The 25,362-nt window shown below is 34.8% G+C and overlaps 2 protein-coding genes and 1 non-coding gene across 4 annotated transcripts; all 3 read right to left on the minus strand.

Annotated features, from left to right (window-relative positions):
• Positions 1-1,572: 1,572 nt before the first annotated feature.
• On the minus strand, positions 1,573-3,689 carry LOC106405028 (cytosolic sulfotransferase 18). The gene has a single exon (XM_013845652.3). The coding sequence runs from the start codon at positions 3,278-3,280 to the stop codon at positions 2,174-2,176; it is 1,107 nt and encodes a 368-aa protein (XP_013701106.1). The 5' UTR covers positions 3,281-3,689; the 3' UTR covers positions 1,573-2,173.
• A 5,838-nt stretch (positions 3,690-9,527) lies between these two features.
• On the minus strand, positions 9,528-9,613 carry LOC125593763. The gene has a single exon (XR_007329654.1). It is a non-coding gene; the product is annotated as a small nucleolar RNA snoR114 (small nucleolar RNA).
• Positions 9,614-9,896: 283 nt separating this feature from the next.
• Positions 9,897-15,330, minus strand: LOC106402377 (splicing factor U2af large subunit B). 2 transcript variants are annotated; one of them, XM_048770099.1, is made up of 14 exons: positions 15,099-15,330; positions 14,782-14,906; positions 14,570-14,692; positions 14,256-14,329; positions 14,147-14,185; positions 13,492-13,983; positions 13,358-13,417; positions 13,207-13,267; positions 13,008-13,120; positions 12,665-12,912; positions 10,677-10,875; positions 10,445-10,580; positions 10,286-10,353; positions 9,897-10,193 (listed from the first exon to the last, which is right to left on the minus strand). In XM_048770099.1, the coding sequence occupies exons 6-14, from the start codon at positions 13,501-13,503 to the stop codon at positions 10,053-10,055; spliced, it is 1,038 nt and encodes a 345-aa protein (XP_048626056.1). In that variant the 5' UTR covers positions 13,504-13,983; positions 14,147-14,185; positions 14,256-14,329; positions 14,570-14,692; positions 14,782-14,906; positions 15,099-15,330; the 3' UTR covers positions 9,897-10,052. The 2 variants fall into 2 exon arrangements, with proteins under 2 accessions (XP_048626056.1, XP_048626057.1); XM_048770100.1 differs by having other exon boundaries at positions 14,782-14,903; positions 15,099-15,285.
• Between the last annotated feature and the right edge of the window lie 10,032 nt (positions 15,331-25,362).

Consider the following 25,362-nt stretch of genomic DNA (forward strand, 5'->3'; position numbering starts at 1 on the left):
CATGATGATGACCCAATACCTGTCAGGTATATTTATCTCCATCCTGAATCTCAAAATCTTATTCAGGAAGATAATTCTCATATCACATCGATATTTTATTTTCATTTCCTGGACCAACCAGAAAATCTGAATCATCAAGATGAGTATTCAAGCTATGAAAAATGGTTCGGGCTCATAAGAGACGAAGTTTAATATACTTCCTTTCTCCTTTTGTTTTTGACAGATCGGCTAAATATTTGGCGTACGACAACTACGTACCCAATTTTCTTTCTGGCCGTATCTATAGCAAACCTTTTATGTTTGCCTTTTATCACCCGACCACTTTTATTTTTCGTGAAAGTTCTAATTATTCTCATAGGGACGGAATCTTCTTCCTCGTCCTCTTCCACGACCATGATAGCGGTTTCAACCGCATCTACACCCTCGTCCTTTTCTAGTAGGACCGACTTGATGGTTTAGTATCATGATTTCATTTTTTTTTTCAGTTTACTCGGAGGATTTACATCAATTCCAATCCTTTCTTTCAAGGATTTAACTATCAAAGATCTTCTAGATCTTTTCTCATGATACACCTTATCTTCTAAACCATTATCAAAGTGGTGTAAATTATCATGGATTTATCTTTTTCTCATCCGATATAGATTATATCGATGATTTCTATAAGCTCATTTTCTTTCAGATGCATCTCTGCACCCACTGCCCAGATCTTATAATTATTTCTCGTAATATCAAAGGCATTTATTTTGAGCTTTGTCAAATTTGACATGATAACCGTATTCATAGAATAATAATATATGAAGACAGAAATTTAAATGCATAATTTAAATGCATAAATTAAAAACATAAAATAAATGCATAAATTAAATTGCATAAATTTAAAGAGCATAAATAAAATTGGAGGCTTAGCTTACCACATGATCCGAGGAGTCTTAGATTACCATATTGATCATTTTTCAAAGTCCGAGGAGACATGGTCTATCATTTTGACTTTTACTTATTTCAAGGTCCGAGGAAACTTAGTCTGTCATTTTTGACATTTATTTTTTATTTTTATTCACGGAGGCAACGCCTACCACGTGTTTATCTGATCGTGAAGGCATAGCCTACTATAACGATCAGTCGGGAAAGGCAACGCCTATCATCCCGAAAATAAACGGAAAAGGCCTAGCCTGTAACTCCAGAACAATAATAAAATTATAATAAATTAAGTATATTGAAACACATAAATTTAAACATTAGCTCGACTGGTTTAAAAATTTTTGGATTGATAAAACTTAGTTGGTCAGAGCTTCATGCTGATAACGTATTGTTGTGTAATAAGTAAAAAGCAAAGTTATATTTTATGAATATATATATATATATATATATATATATCGTGTATGAGAGGGACGAGTGATAAAGCCTTTATATCTTATGATCTTATATTGTCTTGCTCATCGTACAAATGAAGGAGAAGTACCATATTTATACTGTCAAGAAATACATAAAATAATGGTACGTCGGTTGGTCAAACGCGGTGGTAAGTAAATGGATAATCTATCTTCTACAATATCTTTTAACAAAAAGCACGTTGACAACAAACAAATAACACGTACGTAAAAAGTTAAAGTACGTTAACAATAAACCAATAACGTTTTGGAGTGATTTATATATTACATATATGATTGAATTGTTTTTCAAATCTATCAGCATCCTCTTCAACATGCGACCTTCCTTTTACATCCGTTGTCGTGGTTAACAGTTTCTTCAGTGATGCAATTATCTTCTACAGTTTTTTTGTTTTCTGGAAGTTTTTCATGTGAAGTCCACGATATAATCGTTCCTTTCCTGCATATTTTCTTGACGGCTGTAGGACGAAATCTCATTTTCAACAATTTTTCGTGATCTTCTGATGGTAAAGGTCATTTAAAATGAGTCTTTATCCTACAATTGTCAAAAATATATGTGGTAGAGAAGGTTATACCGTAGCTAATAGAAGTTTGCAGAAGAAAGTTTGTCACAAATCAATGAGATGTTTAGAGCAGAATACACTCCCTTTTGAGATACATTCATTGCTTGGCGTAATATGGGATTTCCACAAATCAGGCAATGAAAGTAAGAAAGTAGCAAACTTGTGCCGTAAGTAAACGTAGCATACAAGGATCAGTCATTGCCCCCAAACACTAAGTGGTCACTAAAAGTGTTCAAGCAAACCTGTGCCCTTGAATTTCTCTTCCATCAATCCATCGATTCGAGCTGCCATCTCCGGAGTCAGATAGGTCTGCCAGTCTCCGACCTTCCCCTTCCTGAAATAGGCGCTGTTCTGATAAGCATTAAGAGGAATGTCCTCTCTATATTTCTCTCCTTTGTTGGCTTCAAGATTCTTCAACGTCTCGAAGCTGCAAAGATTCACTACTTTCTCAACAACCCATTTCTCCTCTTCCTCAGCTGTGAATCCATAACCCATAAACTCAGCCAATCTTTTCACATAGGGCAAAGGATCCTCTCTCATCGTCTCGTACTTGAGGAACAAAATCTTATTTGGATTCTCTTGATAAGCTTTCCAATACGACATGACATGATCTAGATAAGGACCGTACCCTGATAAACCTAGACAGAACATATCAAAACACTCCTCAAGACTATTGAGAGGGCCACTTCCAAACTTTTGCTTTTGGAAGAAAGTCCACATGGAGATGAAAGTGTCCTTGGGGTCTCTCCATATGTAAACCATCTTACAACACGAGTTCGAAATCGATTCGGGTAGTAACCCGTGCGGCATATGAGTCGAAAAGAGAGTATTCCCTTCGTCTTTGAGAACATCAATTTGAGGAAAGAAAGCAAATTCGATCTCAACGAAGGGAACAAGCTCGTGAGGGTTACGTTTCAGGAGAGGGTTCGAGGAATCGTCGAAGCGAGATCGGTTGACGATAGAGAAGGCTAGGGCTTTGAGCCAAGTGGTACCTGACTTTGGATAGCTACAGATGAAAAAGTCAACGGGTCGAGCTTGGAAGAAGTCTTGAGCGTGAAGGCAACCTGCAAGGAGAGGCTCTATGATCCAGTGACCACCATACCCGATGAACGGAGCCTTCTCAAACCAGCCTTCCGCGTGAGGCAGCTTGGCGATTAGGTCTTGGTACCGTTTCTGAATATTCTCGAACTCTTTTGACGCTATCTTGGCCTCGTCTTGGTGGCTCAGAATAGTCTTGTCGGTTAAGGCTTCTAGTTCATGCATAGATTGAGAGGGAGGATTTGAGGACTCCTCTTGTGTTCCATTGAAGATTTGTTGTTCTGATGCCATGTAGAAGGTGTGGTGAATCAGATTCAAAATGATGACTCATTTGAATTTATATACACGCACATGCCTACAGAGGCTGAAAGCCTTCTAGGTACCTTTATATTTAAAATGAAAAAATTCAGTCAAAAAAAAAAAAAAAAAGATTCCTCTACAAACAATATTAGCGCACAATATAAATTTCACAGCATCTCTGTACAGTGATGTCTGTGTCCGGACAAAGATTGGATTGGGTTTAGTTCTATTGAAGCTAGTATTTATACCCACGTGTTAGTATCTCAGAACTCAAGTGCCACCTATCCTTCTAAGTGTCATAACCTGGGGCACTAGATCATTGGGGATCTTCCGAACGGTTTATGAGATAGATCAGGACGGCCGACGTGAACTAAAGTGATAAAGAAAAGTTCATGATCCTTCGATGTATTAATATCCTGTAATAAATGTATTTATATTTGGAAAATAAACAAATCACGCGAATAAGTTGCTTTCTCCGTAATCTGTACAACCATAATTAAACTAAACTCTTCACTTGCGCACAACTAATCTGAATCTGCTTCTTCTATGAGATCGAATGCACAAGAATCAACGTCCTGACAATATATACATTCTTATAATGAACTTGGATGAACATAACTAGCTATGATCCACTATCTCTACTGTCAACAAACCTAATATCGTATAAAGGATTTCTTGTATTGATGAAGGTCAATAGACCAAAGTATATATACATACGATGTTTCCTAATAACAGAAGATATGCACATCTAGATTACAAGAATATTAACATATTTGAATATATCCAAATATATATGAACATATTCGTATATATATCCTCCAATATCCCCCCTCAAGTTGGAGAGTGAAGATCAAGAACTCCCAACTTGGGAAGAAACTCATCAAATCCTTTACGGCCAAGGGGCTTAGTGAAAATGTCTGCAAGTTGAGAATGGGTAGAAACGTGTTTGGTTGCAATAACACCTTTGACTATTTCATCCCGTATAAAATGACAATCATTCTCGACATGCTTCGTACGTTCATGAAAGACCGGGTTAGCAGCCAAGTATATCGCAGACTTACTATCACAATGTAATGGAATCGGAGAAGTAAAGTTAATACCGAACGTGCGAAGAAGGTTGCGAATCCAAAGAACCTCCTGAACGGTAGACGACATTGCGCGATATTCAGCTTCACAGCTCGAGCGTGACACACAGTCTTGTTTCTGTGTTTTCCAAGAGATAGGAGAACCACCAAGAGTTATAAACCATCCAGTAAGAGATCTACGAGAAATGCGGCAACCTGACCAATCAGAGTCACACCAAACAGAGAGCTTGAGCTCGGTATGAGCACGAAGAAGAATACCCTGGCCTGGATTGCCCTTTAAATAACGCACAACTCGTAAAGCAGCATTCCAATGAGCAAGCTTAGGCTTCTGCATGAATTGAGCTAGAAGATGAACCGAATAAGCGAGGTCAGGACGAGTGACAGCAAGATAAATGAGACGTCCGACAAGTCGTCGATAAGCAGCAACATCAGCCAGATCAGGTCCTTTGTCGAGAGCTAATGTCTGATTCTGTTCGACCGGGAAAGCTGCTGGTTTAGCGGCCAAGAGACCGGTTTCTTCGATAATGGCAAGAGCATATTTTCTTTGACAAAGATAGATTCCAAGAGGACTGCGAGCAAGTTCCAAGCCGAGGAAATATTTGGAGATGCCGAGATCCTTCATATGAAAACATCGATTCATATAGTCCTTAAATGATTCCAATAGAGAAGATTTACTCGCAGAAACAACGAGATCATCCACATAGATAATAACCTGAATATAGTCCATACCACGATCCATAATGAACAAGGAATAATCAGAGAGGGACTGTACGAAACCATATGTTACTAGCGAGGAGGAGAGTTTCTCGAACCAGCATCTAGGAGCCTGTTTTAAACCATATAGTGACTTTTTCAAGAGACACACCTTGTTTTTATCAGAACCCTTGAAACCTGGCGGTGGACGCATATAAACTTTCTCTTTCAAATCACCGTGAAGAAACGCATTATGAACGTCCATTTGATGGACCTCCCAGTTACGAGAAGCTGTGATTTGTAGAAAAGTTCTAACCGTGGTCATTTTTGCGACGGGCGCAAAAGTTTCTTCATAATCCTCTCCCTCAATCTGACTGTTTCCACATACAACCAACCGTGATTTTGGTCGTTCCATAGTCCCATCTGCCCGAAATTTGTATTTAAAAACCCATTTACATGCGAGAGCATGTTTATCAGGAGGTAAATCAACGACGTCCCAAGTACCATTATCAACGAGAGCCACATACTCATCTTGAATTGAGTTACGCCAGATCTCGTCTAGTATAGCTTGACGATAAGACGTGGGCTCTTTTAAAGAGGAGATGGCGGCAAGAAAGTGTTGATGACGTTCAGAAAATTTCGAGAAATTAACGTAGAATTCAAGTGCATAAGGAGCTTCGGTGGGACATGTAGCTGTAGGAGAAATAGTTTGAAGAACATAGTCATGAAGCTTCGATGGAATGGTCTTTGTACGGAGACCTCTCCCAAGTGCCGTAGTCGGCAAGTCAATGCCAGAGGGTATCACGTCCTCTGTTTCAGTAATGTCAGTCGTCGACGTTTCAGTAAGAGGCTGGGGTGACGAATTAGTATTGTCGTCCGCAATCTCAGCATTCTCTGTTTCAGTAAGAGTAGTCGGAGGCGTCGAGCTCTCCGGTAAGTCGGTAGAGGGTGGTGGCGGGGAATCATCACCCGTTTCAGTTTCAATGTCTGAAGAAACTTGTGTATCATCAGTAAGTGGAGTAGGTAATTCCTGATCGGCGAGAGCAGTATCAGATGACACTGGCAAAACAGGAGCAAGGGGCACTGTAACTTCTTCTTCAAGTAACACAATTTCTGTAATCAGCGGAGAAGAAGGAGATGACTCAGTCGGAGGCGCAACAGAGTAAGGAAACTGTGACTCACAGAAAACAACATCTCGACTTGCAAAAATCTTTCCAGTTAGAGGGTTGAGGACACGCCAACCTTTCTTACCGTATGGATAACCGATGAAAACACCCTTGATGCTGCGAGATGCAAATTTATCTCCCTTGTGATTTTGGTTATGCGCATAACACAAGCATCCAAAAGTGCGAAGATGCGCAAGTGGTGGAGGGCGTTTATAAAGCCTTTCAAAAGGAGTCTGACCATCGAGTAGAGGTGTGGGAGTACGGTTAATTAGATAGGCTGCTGTCAAGATGCATTCACCCCAGAATTCAATAGGTAACGAAGCCTGAAAACGAAGTGCTCGAGCAACATTCAAGATGTGACGATGTTTGCGTTCAACCCGTCCATTCTGTTGGAGTGTTCCCACACATGAAGTCTCATGAAGAATACCCTGTTTTCGAAAGTAAGATGACATACACAGAAAATCTGTTCCATTATCTGAACGAATCTTCTGAACTTTGGCATTAAACTGACACTGCGCCATGGATATGAAGTTTTTGATAGTCTTAGTAACATCGGTTTTGGTCGGAAGTAGATAAAGCCACACACTTCGTGAGAAGTCATCAATAATGGTAAGAAAATATCTAGCTCCACAACGAGATGGAGTTCGGTAAGGGCCCCATAAGTCACAATGCACCATTTCAAATAAAGCCATAGTTTTATTAGAACTTGTAGGAAAAGAACAACGAGTCTGTTTGGCGCGTGTACAAATCTCACACACCTTATTCCGAGAACTACTATCATAAGTTACTGAAATAGGTAAAAAAATCCAAAACTCGATGAGAGGGATGTCCTAAGCGATTGTGAAGAACATCAGACGTGACAGGCTTGTCTTGATGAACCGCTCCAGCAAACTCCATCCCTCGTACGAAGTATAATCCATTCAACTGCTCAGCCACTCCAATCAGCGTCTTGGTAATGCGGTCCTGAATCAGTCCAAGTTTATCATTAATCTGAAAGATACAAGTTTTCTGACGAGCTAACTGTGATACAGAGATCAAATGGCACTGAAGCCCATCAACAAATAGAACATTCTGAACTGTAAGAATAGAACTCAGAATCGCAGTTCCTGTTCTTGTAGCAAGAGTGATTCGTCCATCAGGTAATTTCACAGGTAATGAGACTGTATCTCGTATATCAGTAAGAGAGGCTATAGAACCAGTCATGTGGTTCGTTGCCCCTGAGTCAAGAATCCAAGAGAAATTAGAAGACATACCGCTTAGTGTGTTGGTTGGTGTCTTACGTTCGTTTAACATGGTGACGAGAGTCTTCCATTGGTCATCACTTAGACCAGTAAATCCTACACGATCAGCTGACGTTATCATGTTAGCCGAGTGTTGTTGTTGGGGAGCTAAGGTAACCGTATTTGCTCTGGCAAGATCAGTAGATGCCGAACGTGAAACAGTAGTAGAAGATCCACCGCCACGCCCAGTACCAGGTGATAAGCGACCATGAGGTCTGTCTCCCCACCATTCAGGGTAGCCTAAGGTGCAGAAGCAGTTTGTCGCAAGATGTCCTTTGCGTCCACAGCTCGTACAAGTGAGCTTCATTCTTTCTTCTTTAGACACATACGTGCTGGAGGAGGAGGAGGAACTAAATCTTTGTCCTGTACGAACTGCATGAGCCATTGTATCAGCTCTGTCATCGAGAACCCGGTTGGTATGTTTGGAGTCCTCATCCTGTAGTAATGCACTGTAAGCAACGTCAAGAGATGGGAGAGTATCACGAGACAAGAGGTTTGATTTAACAGAACCATAGAGAGATTCATCCAGTCCCTTTAGGAACTCATGAAGTCGATCCTCTTCTCTCTCTTTCTCAAGGTTAACGCCAATTGGACAGCCACAGTTGTTTGTGATTCGGTGCTCTGCTAGAGCAGTCCACAACTGCATGAGTTTCCCATAGTAAGCTTCAATAGACAAGCCGTGTTGTCTGCAAGTTGCAAGTTCTGCTTTAAGACGTTGAACTCTCTGTCCATTATTAACGGAGTAACGACGCTTAATGTGTTCCCAATAGTCGCTTGCAATCTCAAGGTGAGAGAGATTTGAGCGAACAGATTCAGTAATGGTTAACTTGATCCAAGATAGAACCAAGGCATTATTAGTCCACCAGTCGTCTAGATCAGCAGAATCACTGCTCGGCTGAGGTATTGAACCATCAACGAAACCAAACTTCTTCCGTGCCTTAAGAGCCATCTGTAAGTTAGTGGACCATTCGTTGTAGTTTGTTCCTTTAAGCAATGGTTGAGAGATAACAGAGCTGGGGTTGTCGCTTGATGAAAGATCATATGGAGAGATCGTACGACGTCGGACCTCCACTTGTGATTGCGCAATTGGAGGCTTTCCAGAGGAACCCTGCGTATCATAATGACCGTCGTCACTTCCCATATCTCAGAAGGGAGTTAAAAAAATGTAGGAACCGGTAAGTTTTGAAGAACAAAATCGAGGTAGAAGAAAAATTTGTGTGTTTATAGCTCTGATACCATGTCAAGAAACCTAGTATCGTATAAAGGATTTCTTGTATTGTTGAAGGTCAATAGACCAAAGTATATATACATACGATGTTTCCTAATAACAGAAGATATGCACATCTAGATTACAAGAATATTAACATATTTGAATATATCCAAATATATATGAACATATTCGTATATATATCCTCCAATATCTACCCTACCTCTGAAGATCTAAATGTTGTTCTTAAACAAAGGATGCATTAGTTGTAAGAAGAACTTTTTTCTAATGAATAATTTTACATTTTGTTCAAGAAAATGATCTAAATAAAAGAATTAAAATTATGAGGCAAGAGCTCTCTGATAGTTTGCCTATTTGAAGTACACACAAAAATACGGTCCGGATCCTCAATCCTAGAGATTCCTCTGTCAGATAAGGTATTATCATCCTCTCTGCATCTGCACGGACCTATCATCCTTGTTATTAATTAAAGCAAGATCTTCCTTGTCACACGGATGAGGTTTTTGCAGTGGACTGGACTTCTCAATCCTCATGGTGAGAGAATAGTGTCAATGCTGCTCTGGGGTGCGTTGAAGAAATAACAATTGCAGCTTATTTTATCACAATAAAATTAATCAATTTTTGGTTTGCTACGATATGTGTTTACGAAATCAAGATTAGTGATTCGACAACACAGTAGCCATCTCATTTTGCATAGATTTTTCACCCAAAATTGATAAAAGATTTCTCCAACTATCACCGACTTGTACTGTTCAGAAATGCTAGAAAAAAGGAATAATAAAAAGAGAGCTCAGTGTATGGCAATATTGCATCCGGATATCAGATGAATGCGATGGACCCAACCATCGCTGAAGCCTAAATCCTCACAGCTCTTTGCACCTGCCGGTAATCGAACCCGGGTCTGTACCGTGGCAGGATACTATTCTACCACTAGACCAGTGGTGCTAGTTGTTTTATGTTCACCATCATTGATAATAACGGATAGTTGAACAAATTTGTAACTGCTAAAACCATGCCAGTGATATAAATCTGTTCGAAGAAGTCACCATACAATTTTTCCCAGGCAGGAAAGCGAAAAGTATGGTACTTTTAGGTTACTACTATGGATTGCGTATATAAGATTTGCTTGGTAATTTCTAACCGGTAAGAGGATAATAACATAACTCAAAAGGGTGTTTCAATGAAACCAAAGACTAAATTATCCAATACACTCAATTGATACTAATGCAGTCATAATCTGAACACTCCATACATTAAAAAAAAAAAAGATTCAAACTTCTTGCTAAGAGGTCCAAAGAAAGTAAAGAAGGATCAGCAGGCTTCGTAGTCGCCTTGTGCATACTTGTTTTCGGGGTAATACACAGCTACCACTTGGTTTCCATCAAACTTTCTTCCATTCATCCCAGATCTTGCCTTTGCTGCGCTGTCCAAATCCGCATACTCTAAGAAAACCTGCAATGGTATAAATATAATAAGATCATTAAGAGGGATGTGTTGTGTGCATGGAATTAGTAAAAACTGCTTTTCTGAGCTGAAAAACGAACCTTCCCAACTCCTGGTGTTGGATCATGCTCCGGATTGGGCCTCGGAATCACAACATTCACCAAGTTACCTGCACACACAACAATGAATTATCAAAAGTTCCCACCATGTAAAAAGAGCAGATCCTCAGGAACATAAACACAAAAACTGAAATTGCTTACCAAATTTTCCACCTTCCTGTCTCATGTCCTCCATTATGTCTTCATATTCTTTATCGTCTCCAAGAACATTAGCTGTAACCACTTGAGTCAAACATACAATCTTGGTGGGCGTGCCTCCTGGTTGTAGCATAAGCCTCTGTTACAGAAGTTCAAGAGACACTTAAATCAGTGATATCCAGAAAGTTTAGATATATAGTAGTAATAGGACAAAGCATAAAAATAAAACACTCACCTGCAAAGCAATCTGCTGTTGGGCATGAAGTAATATATCTTCTTGCTCAGGCTTAGGTTGAATCGCACCTTGGACTGCACGCCTTACCGTAAGTGTCTTATTGCCCATCTTAATCCCGTTTAGAGCAGCACATGCAATATCTGTGACTGAAGGATCCTGGAATACACAGAATGCATATCCCATCGAGTTTCCGGATTCCCTGTTGAGACAGGAAAACCAATAATGATAGATAAACCCAATCCAGAGGTTCACCGAGAACCCGGAGATCGGAGAATCAAAGCCTAGAGGACGACCACGAAGGAAGAAGGATCATCCCGAAGAACAGAGATTCAATGGTGAATGTAGTATGTAACATTTCTCTAGATATTTCCACTGATCATGTTCAGTAACTACTCCACCAGGTTCCCAAACTCTTGGATCTTGATCAACGAGAATGACTGTCTGGTCCTCACACTCCCAACCATAGCTGTCAAACTCAATCAACGCTGCTAGGATAAAATCAGTGCATACCTGAATCTTTAACACCGATTGCATACTCCAATCTTGAGTTTCCTTCGCCAATGGGATGGATATCGTTGTGATTTTCTGTATATAACTCCCATGATTCTTTGTAGTTAACCTCAACACTTCATCATGACTGAGGTACTGGCCTAAACATTCAAGAGAAACTCCAATCTCAAGAGAAGTAGTCACGATCTCTTGAAACCAAGTATCCATATCTCCAAAAGGCCTTGAGAATATCTTGACATCGTTCTTATCTCTGCTGGTTCTGATCTCATATGGTCGCTGCTGCACCACCTGCAACTTCTTGTTCTTGACAGTCTCTATAGTCAGATCATGTAGAAAACTCCTAACCATATACTCCCCATGTTTGTACTTTAAGTTCCACGATTTGGGACATTTTTGTTGCTTTAAGAACTGATTCCAGCAACTATCCACTGAATGAAACAAATCAACAGCCTTTACCCATCCTTCATGTTTCTGGTGCCTATTTGCTTTCTGAAACTCTGTGAGCAAATCGTTTAAATGGACACAGCCAGCCTCCAGAACCGAATCTATAAGCTCAGATTTTTCATGTTCTTGAATAGGAAGATCAACCCAAATCGTTTCCGTGCTGTGGGTAACTTCTTTTTGTTGGATTGTGCTGCAGAAACTCTCTATGCCTTGAGATTGTGTTGCTGGCTTGGTTATAAACCCACCTGGTTCCCATACACGATCAGCCTCTTGAGATTGCTTGCCCACCATGTGTTCGATCTTATTCCCAAGAGCGAAGCTCATGTTTTCTTCTGCAACACTTTTGTTCTGAGCTTCTTTTGGAGCTGCAGCATCAACAACCTGTAAATCTGAAGTGAAATCCTCCAACGATTCAGAGAACGCATCAGGCTTCATCATGGTTTCGGATACATACTCGTCAGATTCGACCAAGCTTTCTTCAACGATGGGTTCGCTTTTAGTCACGATGGGTTGGTCGTCACTTTCGATCATGATAATCTCCACCCCTTTGTGCTTCAAATCATGGTGACCAGGTGTATCAAGATCTTCACAAAAGATGCATAATCCACTTGACATCCTGTCATAAATCTCCTCACATGAATACTTCAGAGGAATCTTGCGTCTAGCCATGGAAATAGGTTTGCCGAGGAAAGACTGCTCTGATACCATTGAGACAGGAAAACCAATAATGATAGATAAACCCAATCCAGAGGTTCACCGAGAACCCGGAGATCGGAGAATCAAAGCCTAGAGGACGACCACGAAGGAAGAAGGATCATCCCGAAGAACAGAGATTCAATGGTGAATGATGATGAACATGATGATAGAGAGAGTTAGGGTTTAAGAAGATTGTTTTAATGTTTGATTGATTGATTCCCATAAATGGGAAAATGTGTACATATAAGTGTTTACTAAACCAAAGCTAAACCAGTAAGCTAAACCAAAATGCATAAATGAAATATCTAAACCGGAATTAACCATAATTCCTGTCACACCTGTCTTTAACCAAGTTGAAACCTCTTAGCGGCCCAAAGGACTCCAAGAGCTCCCTGATCTGATCCTCTGTCAAGTAATATGGAATCCCACCCACAAATAAGCGGTCCGGACCCTCAAGCCCACCAGTAGACCCCGAGGAAAATCCAACAGCCGCCAAGTTGAGATTGGGATTAGGCTGGCTCGGACCAAGAGCTGCAGCAAGGGATGGGTTATAGTCAGTAGGCCTCTTCACCTTTACAGGAACCCCCTGGAGATGAACAAAGCTAACATGTTAACACATATTGTAATTAATAAAGAAGAATAAGACTGTACATCTAAACTGAGCAAAAGATAATGAGTCACCTCTAATATAATTCCGTCTAATGCCATTGCATTACTAGCCTCCTCAACAGATCTCATCTCTACAAAGGCGAACTTCTTTTCATGGTTTATATAAACATTCACCACCGCATCGCCTACGAATAAAAAGAGACAATGCGATGAGTTATTGTCTAGGCTTGTCAAAGGTACAAGGCATAAAAAACAATGGAAATTTTGATACCTGGCCCAGCAGTGTTTCCCCCAACCGCTGACATCACTTGGCTAAAGAAAGTTGCCACCGACTACAATATGGAAATCGATTCTCAGTAGTCATACAAAATGTTATTGCTAAAGTTTAAAATGATTACAATAGACCAAAAAAGTAACAAAACCTGTTCATTTGCAGTGGGTGGAAGGCCACCAACATAGACACGTCTAGCATGCCTAGTTGCCTGCGATCATAACACAGTATTAGGAAGTCAATCTTGATAAAAGGTGAAGGACCGAACAATAAAATAGATCTTACCTGCTGAGTCATTGCCTGAACTGGCAATAAAGAAAGCGCTCCCAGTTGCTAGGTGAGAAGAAATCATGAGAATATAAGTAATCACGGTCGAAATCAACGGGATTTGGTGCGGCCATTGGCAGAGAACTTTAGAAGAGAGGGATGGTAGAAAGAAATTTAGAAAGAAAGGGAAGAGGAAGAAGATTAGGGTCTCAAGAGCTTTAGCTCTGATACCATGAAATTGTATGTATTTCCTTGATCAAACATAAACACGATACAATCAATATATACACAAGGTTGTTCTACGGTTCCACTATACAAGGGATATGGTCAAGTAACGAGATCCTAGAATATAGGAACATATCGTTGAGCATATTCTTTCATATAGCTGCCAGTCGAAGACGAAGAATACCCATGACAACCGTTGCACTGATTCCTCTTTGTACTATTAAAAGCTAGAGGGGTCTGCTCATTGTCCGCACAGTGGGTAAACTAACCCAACATGCCTTCTTACTACAAAAAGACAGGACACAAACAAACAACACCAAAAAAGACAACAAAAAAAAAAGTCTCTCAGTTCCAGAACAACTTCACCAGGGAACAAAAAAAAAAGAAGAAAAACATCATATAAAGAGAGCATGGATTTAAAGTGGTCTGCAATAAAAATGCAGCTTACCAAAGTCACACCGTGTAACCGACTATGATGTTTCCAAAACTACGTACAAATCAAAAACAACAAGCAGTTAAGGAATATAAAAACGTTGAGTAGATGATGAAGGACATACCTGCTGCAGCAACTGCCGTAGGAGCTAACATTGCAGAAGAAGGGGGCGGCATATCGAATCCACTTACCCTCTTGCTGAAAGGGCATAAATAAAGAGGTCAGGAATCAGTAGAAACAACTACGAAAAATAATGGCTGACTAAACCCTCAAGACAAGGAACCCTCCAGACTAGTACATATCCCATAAGTGAAAGGGTTTCAACATAACAGAGACATCAAAGAGAGAAAGAATAAAGAATAAAGTGTTTATTTGACTTGATTATCACAACACACTGCACACTGCCACAGGTATAATATAACAGAGAAGCCAGGGTACCTCTTGGACGGTGGTCTTGACCGGGAACGTGATCTATGCTCAGACCTACGCGAGCGACTTCTCGATCGAGAGCGTGAACGTCGCCTGTGTCTCTCCTCTCTCTCACGATCGCGAGACCTCCTCCTGCCGATAATTGAAAACACCATCAGCTTAAGAATGAAACAATCATCATTAAACTAGGAAAAGAATATTCCAACACACAATCAGTATACCTTCGAATTCTGTGATCATCATCATCTCTCTCACTATGGCGGTCTCGCTCCCTATCTCTCTCCCTGCTCCTCTCACTCTCACGGCCCTTGCCTCTGCTTCTTGAAGATTCCTTTTCAACATCCTGCTGCAGAGATACAAATGTCAAAAGGCTTCTAACACATATGAGCTTGACATCATACAACAAGCTCAATCCCAAGATGGAACCTTTGAATCCCAACCCAATCTTGAACTTTCATTACCCTTACCTAATGCAACGCAACACAAAGGAAAACAAAAAGCCACTGAATCTAACAAAGAAGGTGTGAAGAGTACATACTCGAGACTTTGAGTCTTTGCCACCAAGAGACTTGAAAGGCGAGCTCTCCAAGCCCAGAGCTAAGTAATTCTCGTTTTTGTTGTTTTCATCTCCGTTAGCTTCGTCGTGACGCATCTTCTCCTTTGTAATCTCTTCTCCGATTGTACGAAGAAAACCCTAAGGATTTGATTTGATTAATGGAGAGAATGAATTGTGAAAGGTTTTATACGATGAAGAAGGTTAAGGGTACTATGGTAACTTGATTCGAGTGGCTTCTGTGTTTAAGCCGTATCAACAGGCCTACACCTACCGTAGATGCGTCATCGTATAAGTAGGTCCAAATTCATAAATTATGGGCCGTTATGGTTATTCTTATCTTTAGTCCTATATTTTTAAAAAATTCCCTGAAAATTTCTTATAATCGCATTTTGTCTGTATTTAAAATAGGCATGAGCTTATAATCCATAATCTGAAATCCGAACTGAACTCGAACAAAAAAAATGATATGTGCCGGTCGGAAATATAAGAAATACAAGGGTGAATCTTGTATGGTGATACAGAACAAATTTGAACCTACAGGGTTATTAGTCGAACACGAATAGGTAACTCTATAAAAACTCTGAAAACTATCATAATGTCTGAATTAATCACAAATATAAATATTTGAAACATAAATATGTACTTCAAATATTCATTTCTATATTTATTTGGAAATGATATCTAAAAATCAGTATTTAAATTGAAAAAATTTGCCACAAATACCACATTCATAGTACCACTTTTCATGTTTACACTAATCATTTTTACCCTCACTTTTAATGAATGGTAAAAGACAAACTTGGGGTTTAGAATTGAGGGGTGGGGTAGGGTTTTAGAATGTTAAATTTAGGATTCTAATAAATATATAAATAAATACTTAAAATATATATAAACAAAAATTCAAAATAGTTTCAAATCATAATTTTCGATTTTCAAAAATAAATTTTGAAAAAAAATAATTAGAAAAAATTTCAAAAAAAAAAACTCAAAAAAAAATTTATAAAAAAGTTCGAATTTGAAAAAGTATAATTCGAAAACATAAAAAAATTATAATTATAATTATTTATTTATTTAAATAATGATTTATTATATATATAGAGAACAAAGATATAAGAGTTTTTTACCACTCAATGAAGAATGTCTTTTGGAAAATGTCTCTTTAGTAGTGGTAAAGATGAAAAGTGATACCATAAAAGTGGTAAACATGAAATTTCTCCATAAAATAAAATAAAAAATATTATCCAAGTTTTTATATTTCAAGCAATTTTCAAATAAGATTTTTATTACAAATTTTTTTGCATGTACAATATATTATAGTTTTTTTTTAATTGTTTTTGTTGTTTTTAACAATATCTCAAAATATTTATTCTGTATTATGTAGGTCCAATTTAATTTGACTTCCATATACATTTCAAATTTAGAAATAAAATTAAAATTATGTAAAATAGTATTATTACATAATAATGTTATAATATTTTTTATAGTAATAACAATATAAGCCACTTAAATATAGGCATTATAGAATTATATAATACATATAAATTACATTAATTTTGTGATAAATTTTGTTATATAAACTAAAATGTTTTAGTATAAAAAGAAAAAACTCGCAAAGATCTGCGGGTGAAGATCTAGTCTATACTATTACAACATAAGCACTTTTTATCTACTTACAAATGATCTAGATCAGACTATTACTATATTTCCTATTATTTTATTTTTATTTAACTTAATTATTATTAAATATACATCATAGCCTAAAATTAAAGAAATAATAAAATAATCTATTGGTTTTTTAAAATAATGAGTTCAAATTATATTAACACTAAATTTAATATTTATTAATATAAAAAGGAATTATATATGATTAATAATTCATATATATATATATATATACAATTCTAATCTAATTTAAATGCATATCTAAAATACCATCGAATCCCAATATTTTTCCTATTTGTTTTTTTTTTGGTAACATGGATCATCTATTTTGCATGGATATTATGGTATGTATGGAAAGGTCGGAATAATAAAGTGTTTAGTAATCTGGATATTGATCCAAGGGAAACACTTAAATTAGCAGAATTGGAATCAACACTTTGGGCTGAGGCACAAGTACTCACTGATCAGAAGAGGGAGCGTCAGGTACATACCAGACCCACATTAGCAACTCCAAGACGATGGTGTTTTATAGATGGTTCGTGGAAAGATAAGGAACTATTTTCGGGACAAGAATGGTATAGTACCTTACCGAGCTTTGATGGTTTATTAGGAGCAAGGAATGTAAGGGCATGTCTTTCACCTCTTCATTCAGAGGTCGAGACATTGATTTGGGCAATGGAATGTATGAAGAATTTACGATAGGTGAAGATGGTTTCAGAACCAGAAGAATGACCAGCATTTGAAAGTTATATGGAAGATATCAAGCTTTTATGAAGAAGTTTCCTCAACTCAGAGATCGTTCATGTACTTCGGACGGAGAACTTACGGGCAGATAGCTTAGCACGCAGTACAAGGAAAGAACTATCTTTCGTCTTTCACATGGATGCGGAGTTACCGATTTGGTTTACAGAGTCAATATGAGTCTGTGAATGTCTTGTTGTAAAAAAAAAGACCTAATTTAAATGCAAAGAAACAAATTCTTCAAACTCTTCTTTTTTTTTGAAAGAATGTTAAATTTATTCAAATCAAAAAAGGCCTTTGTACAAACTAATGCAACTTGAGTTTAAGCTTGTGTGATAGTTTTGAAACTAATTTTTTGGAGTAGAACCCGTCTAATCTCTAGACGAAAACCAAACCACCATCGCGTTGTTGAAAGATGTTCCAGCTCGTCCCTGGAGTGAACTGATTCGGTTTCGTATTTGCTTGTCGATGAACTTGATAAGAATGCTCGGAGGTCTCTGAACCTTGCCGTGTCTCCTACCATTTCTCTCCAGCCAAATACTGTGCGCTGAAACTTGATAAGCGTATCTTAGGAGGAACCTTGTCACCCTTGAGACAGTGTGTGTCGATATAAGATCAAGAACTTGACTCCATATGTGTGAGTAGTTCTGTCCAAGTAACTTCCTTGTAAGGTTCCTCCAAATAGTCTCTGTGAAGGTGCAGCTAAAGAAAAGATGATTTCGGGATTCGACTGCAGAGTTACAGAGGATACACTAAGCGTTTGCCTGTGAGTTTCACTGCAGCAGCCTATCTCTTGTTGCCAGGCGATTATGTACAGCAAGCCAAGACATAACAGAGTACTTTGGAGTTGATCCAGCAAACCAGAGACCCTTATACCACTGAACTTTTGACTGCGGCACTCGAATAGAGTTCCAAGTTTGGTGTGTGTCGAAACAAGGTCGAAACACATTGCCTTTCCCTTTCCACTTAACCACATCGTCCTCTTCTGTAAGCCCATGGGCTCTCAACTTCAGGATCTCCTTATCAATGGTGATCAAGTGTTCTGCTCTGTAGCGGCGGCTCCGGTAGTTTTGAATAACAAACTCAACGGTGGCATTGAGATTGATCCCAAGCACGATGCAACCTTGCATTTCTGTGAGGTCTATTATCCTCCCCAAGGGGGACCACTCATCAAACCAGAAAGAAGTAGTAGTTCCACTTCTTATTTCTACTTGTACAAAAGATCTGGCCAGAGCTCTATACTTCAGTAGCTTCTTCCAAATCCAAGAACCAAGAGAGCTTGTGTCGCTGATACTCCAGAAGGAGCCCTTTCTTATCAGATACCGCTGAACCCATTTGACCCATAGAGTAGTCTGCGACAGTATACGCCAGATGATCTTGAGACAACATACCTTGTTTGTTTCAGACAACGACCGTAACTCTAAACCTCCCTCCTCTTTTGGTCTACATACGTTGTCCCAAGATATCTTGGCTTTTGTTGTACACATAGCCGGACCAGACCATAAGAACAATGAAAAAAGCTGATCGATCTCTTTAATGCACTGTTTCGGGAGCCTATAAACCGACATCCAGAAGTTTGTTATACTGTGGATCACAGAGCCTATAAGTTGCAGGCGGCCTGCAAAGGAAAGCTGCCGTGCCGTCCAAGTTGTTATACGTTTCTTGACTCTGTTTACCCGAGGGGAATAGTCACTCGATGTCATACGCTTTGTTAAGAGAGGAACCCCAAGATAACGAACCGGAAGAGTCCCAATCTCAAAAGGAAACTGCTCCAATATGGCCTCTCTATCTTCACATACTCCAGCCAAGAACAAAGTAGACTTTTCCAGACTTATATGTAAGCCTGACATACCAGCGAAATCTTTAAAGACTTGGAGAATCCCTTCCACCGAGCTCTTTTTGCCATCTGAGAATACCAATAAGTCATATGCGAAACAGAGATGGGTCAACTGGACCTCTTGACAGTAAGGATGATATCCTATTTTCTTCTCCAAAGCTGCTTTATTTAGCAACTTAGACAGCACCTCCATACAGATAACAAATAGATATGGGGAGAGAGAACATCCTTGACGAAGCCCTCTGGAACTATTAAAGTAACCAGCTAGTTCTCCATTGATCTGAACCGAAAAGGAGGCCAGTTCAATACACTTCTTCACCCAAAGAACAAATTTTTCCGGGAGATTTATCGCAGAGAGAATAGACAGCAGAAAAGGCCACTGAACTGAATCGAAAGCCTTGGAGATATCGATCTTTACCGCACATCTAGATGATATTTTTGGCTTGTGGTAGCTCTTGACAAGCTCAGAAGCTAGCAAGACATTCTCCATGAGCAGGCGGTCTTTGACAAACGCTGACTGATTCGTGGAGATGAACTTTGGGAGTATCTTTTTTAACATGTTCGCCAAAATCTTTGAAAGTACCTTGTATAAGACGTTACAACATGAGATGGGTCTGTAATCTCCCATTTTTGTTGCTTCATCTTTCTTTGGTACAAGGGCTAAGATAGTAGAGTTGATTCCTTTGGGTAGAAAGCCTCTTGTAAAGAAAGACTGAACTGCTATAACGAAGTCTTTTCCAATAACCGGCCAAGCTGATTTATAGAATTCGCAAGTAAACCCATCAGGTCCTGGGGACTTGTTGGCTGCCATTGCAAATAAAACTTTTGTAATCTCCTCCTCTGATACCTCCTTATCTAAGAACCGCATATCTGTTTCTTCGCATTCAAACTCCAAAAGTTGTTCAAGTTCTGCTTCAGGAATGCCTATGAAATCATCCGGCTTGTGTGATAGGAACATAGAGAAATGTCTCACTGCCTCCTCCTTAATTTCTTCTTGATGTTTTGCTATTGTACCATCTTCAAACTCTTCACCAAATACATAATAATATATTTTTTTTATCAATTGAGTATTAAAATTAGATATATATATATATATATATTTTTTTTTAATAAAATAAATATTAATAATTAGCTACTATTAATATTTAATGATATGACTGAACATGTAATTATTGGTATTTTAAGTGTAGTTATATGGATTATTCCAAAAAACATGTCAAATATTTATTAAATATAAAACTAATTGAACAAAACATAAAACACACTTCAAGTTAGACTTGGGCGTTTAAGTATCCATTGGGATACGAGTTGGTTATTTTGAATTTATGTTCTAATTTATATCACATCATAGGTATCATCCCGGTAAATTTGTAAGCACAAATCAGGTTCGAATATAACACATTGGTTTTGATTCTAATTTCTGTTACATCCTAAAACTCATAAAATAATCATTTATCATTCGGATTCGAGTTATACTTTTTCACATAAATGTTTAATGTAAATTTACTATTTCTTATAATGTGTATTGACTTATTATTTATTTTTCTTTATATGTATATTTACTTATTAGTTATTATTTATTTTTTGGTAATAATGCTATGTGTCATCTTTGAAGAGAAGTTCTTTTCGCTGATGTGGACGCTCTATGGAGTCTCAAAAGGTCCTTTTTATTAGTATAGACTAGGATTTAATCCGCGCTACGCGCGGAGTTATTTTGATTTTTAAATGTTAACTATATAACTATTCATTTGGACGTTGTATTCTGAACAACAACAAAATTCTAAATTGTATATTTGTGTGAATACTTATTTCTTTAGAAAAAAAAAACAAAAAACTATACATTTTTCATATAGATGTTTCATATACTTTTCCATTTTTTATATTATATATTTACTTATTATTTAATTTTTCTTATATTGTAGGGCAATTCTTTCAAATAGTTACTTTTAAGTTTTTGTACAAAATAGTCATCAATAAGAAAAATGACCAAAATAACTCATTTTATTTTGAAATTTTTAATATTTCTTTTTTATTTTTCAAAATTTGAAATCATATCCTCAAAACTCCACCCCATAACTCTAAACCCTAAGTCTAGATTATTTAAGCTTATGACATAGATGTATTTTTACTCTTTAATAAATGTTTAATTCAGATAAATGTTTAATTTAGTTTTTCTATTATTCTATTATATATTTACTTATTGTTTATCTTCTTTATTTTGTATATTTGTTTATTCTAAATTTCTTGCTTTTATATCAATGATAATATTACGATATATATTTAATGTAATATTTTATTTCTTATATACTATATTTACTTATTATTTATTTTTCTTATATTTTATATTTACTTATCATAATAATACGATAATTTTTAGTATAATAATTCTATTTCTTATATTGTGTATTTAGTTATTACTTTATAGATGTTTAATTTAGTTTTTTTAATTCTTAATTTTATATTTACTTAGGATAATATTATCGTATTATTAGAATAATTAAATATAGTATATAAGAAATAAAAATATTACATTAAACATTTAATATTATCGTATTATTAGTATAATATTTCAACGGTATAAATGTATTTTTACGCTTTAATAAAACTTCTTTTGGTCATTTTTCTCATTAATGTTATTTTGTGACAAAAACTTAAACTGACCATCTTAAGAAATTTCTTTGTATTGTATATTTATTTATTCTAATTTTCTTGCTTTTATATCAAATGGTAAAATTACAATAGATATTTAATATAATATTTCTATGTCTTATATTATATTTTTGCTTATTATTTATTTAACTATACATTTTCCATTTAACTATACATTTTTGAGATGGATGTATAATTATTTTTTATATTATATATTTACTTACTATTTATCTTTTATTATTTTGTATATTTACATTTTCTAAATTTCTTGATTTTATATCAATGATAAATTTATGATATATATTTAATGTAATATTTTTATTTTTATATAATATATTTACTAATTATTTATTTTTTTTTATATTGTATATTTAATTATTATTGTTTAGTGCAATATTTTTATATTGTATATTCACTTATTATTTATTTAACTATACATTTTCAGATATATGTTTAATTTACTATTTCCATTTTATATATTGTATATTTACTTATTCTAATTTTCTTGCTTTTATATCAAATGATAATATTATGATAGATGTTTTATGTAATATTTCTATTTATTATATTGTATATTTACTTATTATTTATTTTTCCTTATATTTTATATTTAATTATTATTTTTAATGTAATGTTTCTATTTCTTATATTATTTCTTTATTTATTATTTATTTTTTAAAATAATAATGACACGTCTCTTGAGCGAAGTTTTTTTCGCTAATGTGAACCTTCTATGGAGTCTCAAAATGTCTCTTTTATTAGTATCTATTTCTACTACTGTGTATTTTTACATATATTATATATTTACTTATTCTAATATTACGATAGATGTTTAATATAATATTTCTATTTTTTTAAATTGTATATTTATTTATTATTTATTTTTTTAAACATTTTTTTCACAGAGATGTTGAGTTTAGTTTTTAATTTCTTAATTGTATTTTACCTATTGTTTATTTTTTGTTATATCGTATATTTACCTATTTTAATTTCTTGCTTTTATATCAAATGATAATATTATGATAAAGGTTTGAAGTAATATTTATATTTATTATATTGTATGCTTGTTTGACTTATATTGTATATTTACTTATAAAATATCTGGAAATAATAAAAATGTAAAACTATACATTTTTAGATAAATGTTTAATGTAGTTTTTTCATTTCTTATATTGTATATTAACTTTTTTATTGTATATTTACTTATCTAATTGTTTTGCTTTTATATCAAATTGTAATATTACGATAGATGTTTAATGTAATATTTCTATAACTTATATTATATATTTACTTATTATTTATTTTGTTATATATAGATTTCAGATAGATGTTTAATGTATTTTTTGTATTTCTTATATTGTATATTTACTTATTCTTTATTTTTCTTATGTTTTATATTTACTTATTATAATATTATAATTAATGTTTAATGTCATATTTTTATATTGTATATTTACTTATTATTTATTTAGCTATACATTTTTCTGATATATGTTTGATTTAGTTTTCCTATTTTTATATTGTATATTTACTTATTTTTTATCTTTTCTCATTTTTTATATTTATTTATTCTAAATTTCTTGCTTTTATATCAATGGTAATATTACGATATATATATAATGTAATTTTATTTCTTATATGCTATATTTACATATTTTTTTATATTTTATATTTATTTATTCTAATATTACGATAAATATTTAATATAATATTTCTATTACTTATATTGTGTATTTAGTTATTATTTATTCTACTATACATTTTTGAGATATATGTTTAATTTAGTTTTTTATTTCTTAATTGTATATTTACTTAGTATTTATTTTCCTTATATTGTATATTTACTTATTATTGTTTAATGCAATGTTTATATTCCTTATATTGTTTATTTACTTATTATTTATTTTCTTTATATTGCAATTTTACTTATTATTTATTTTCTAGTTTTTAAATAATAATGCCACGTGTCATCTTTCGGAAGAACTTTTTTCCGTTGATGTGGACGCTCTATGGAGCCTCAAAAGGTCATTTTTATTAGTATAAATTTCTTTCTTTTATATCAATGATAATATTACGATATATATCTAATGAAATATTTTTATTTCTTATATACTACATTTACTTTTTTTTATTTATTTATTCTAATATTACGATAAATATTTAATATAATATTTCTATTACTTATATTGTGTATTTAGTTATTATTTATTCTACTATACATTTTTCAGATATATGTTTCATTTATTTTTTTTATTTCTTAATTGTATATTTTCTTAATATTTATTTTTCTTATATTGTATATTTACTTATTATTGTTTAATGCAATGTTTCTATTCCTTATATTGGTTATTTAATTATTATTTATTTTTCCTTATATTGAAAATTTACTTATTATTTATTTTCTATTTTTTAAATAATAATGTCACGTATCATCTTTCGAAAGAATTTTTTTCCGCTGATGTGGACGCTCTATGGAACCTTAAAATGTTTCTTTTATTAGTATAGATTTCAGATAGATGTTTAATGTATATTTTGTATTTCTTATATTGTATATTTACTTATTCTTTATTTTTCTTATGTTTTATATTTACTTATTTTAATATTATAATTAATGTTTAATGTCATATTTTTATATTGTATATTTACTTATTATTTATTTAGATATACATTTTTCAGATATATGTGTTATTTAGTTTTCCTATTTTTTATATTGTATATTAACTTATTGTTTATCTTTTCTTATTTTTTATATTTATTTATTCTAAATTTCTTGCTTTTATATCAATGATAATATTACGATATATATCTAATGTATATTTTTATTTCTTATATACTATATTTACATTTTTTATATTTTATATTTATTTATTCTAATATTACGATAAATATTTAATATAATATTTCTATTACTTATATTGTGTATTTAGTTATTATTTATTCTACTATACATTTTTCAGATATATGTTTAATTTATTTTTTTATTTCTTAATTGTATATTTACTTAGTATTTATTTTCCTTATATTGTATATTTACTTATTATTGTTTAATGCAATGTTTCTACTCCTTATATTGTTTATTTACTTATTATTTATTTTTTCCTATATTGCAAATTTAATTATTATTTATTTTCTATTTTTTAAATAATAATGTCACGTGTCATCTTTCGGGATAATTTTTTCTCGCTGATGTGGAGGCTCTATGGAGCCTCAAAAGGTCCTTTTTATTAGTATAGATTCCAATCATATGATTAAAATATACTTCAGGAAATAATAGTTTATATTATTCTAATATTACGACCATCACTACTATATAAAATGAACTAGTTTAGAGGTTTCTAAAGCTGTCCACATATGACA

Source organism: Brassica napus, chromosome C9 (assembly GCF_020379485.1).
Source record: "Brassica napus cultivar Da-Ae chromosome C9, Da-Ae, whole genome shotgun sequence".
Lineage (NCBI taxonomy): Eukaryota > Viridiplantae > Streptophyta > Magnoliopsida > Brassicales > Brassicaceae > Brassica > Brassica napus.

Coding starts and splice junctions, on each gene's coding strand:
- LOC106405028 (XM_013845652.3), bottom strand. CDS start 3,280: ATGGCATCAGAACAACAAATCTTCAATGGAACACAAGAGGAGTCCTCA.
- LOC106402377 (XM_048770099.1), bottom strand. Junction 12,913..13,007: donor TAGACGGAATTATATTAGAG/GTGACTCATTAT, acceptor GTTCATCTCCAG/GGGGTTCCTGTAAAGGTGAA. Junction 10,194..10,285: donor CAACACCAGGAGTTGGGAAG/GTTCGTTTTTCA, acceptor ATACCATTGCAG/GTTTTCTTAGAGTATGCGGA.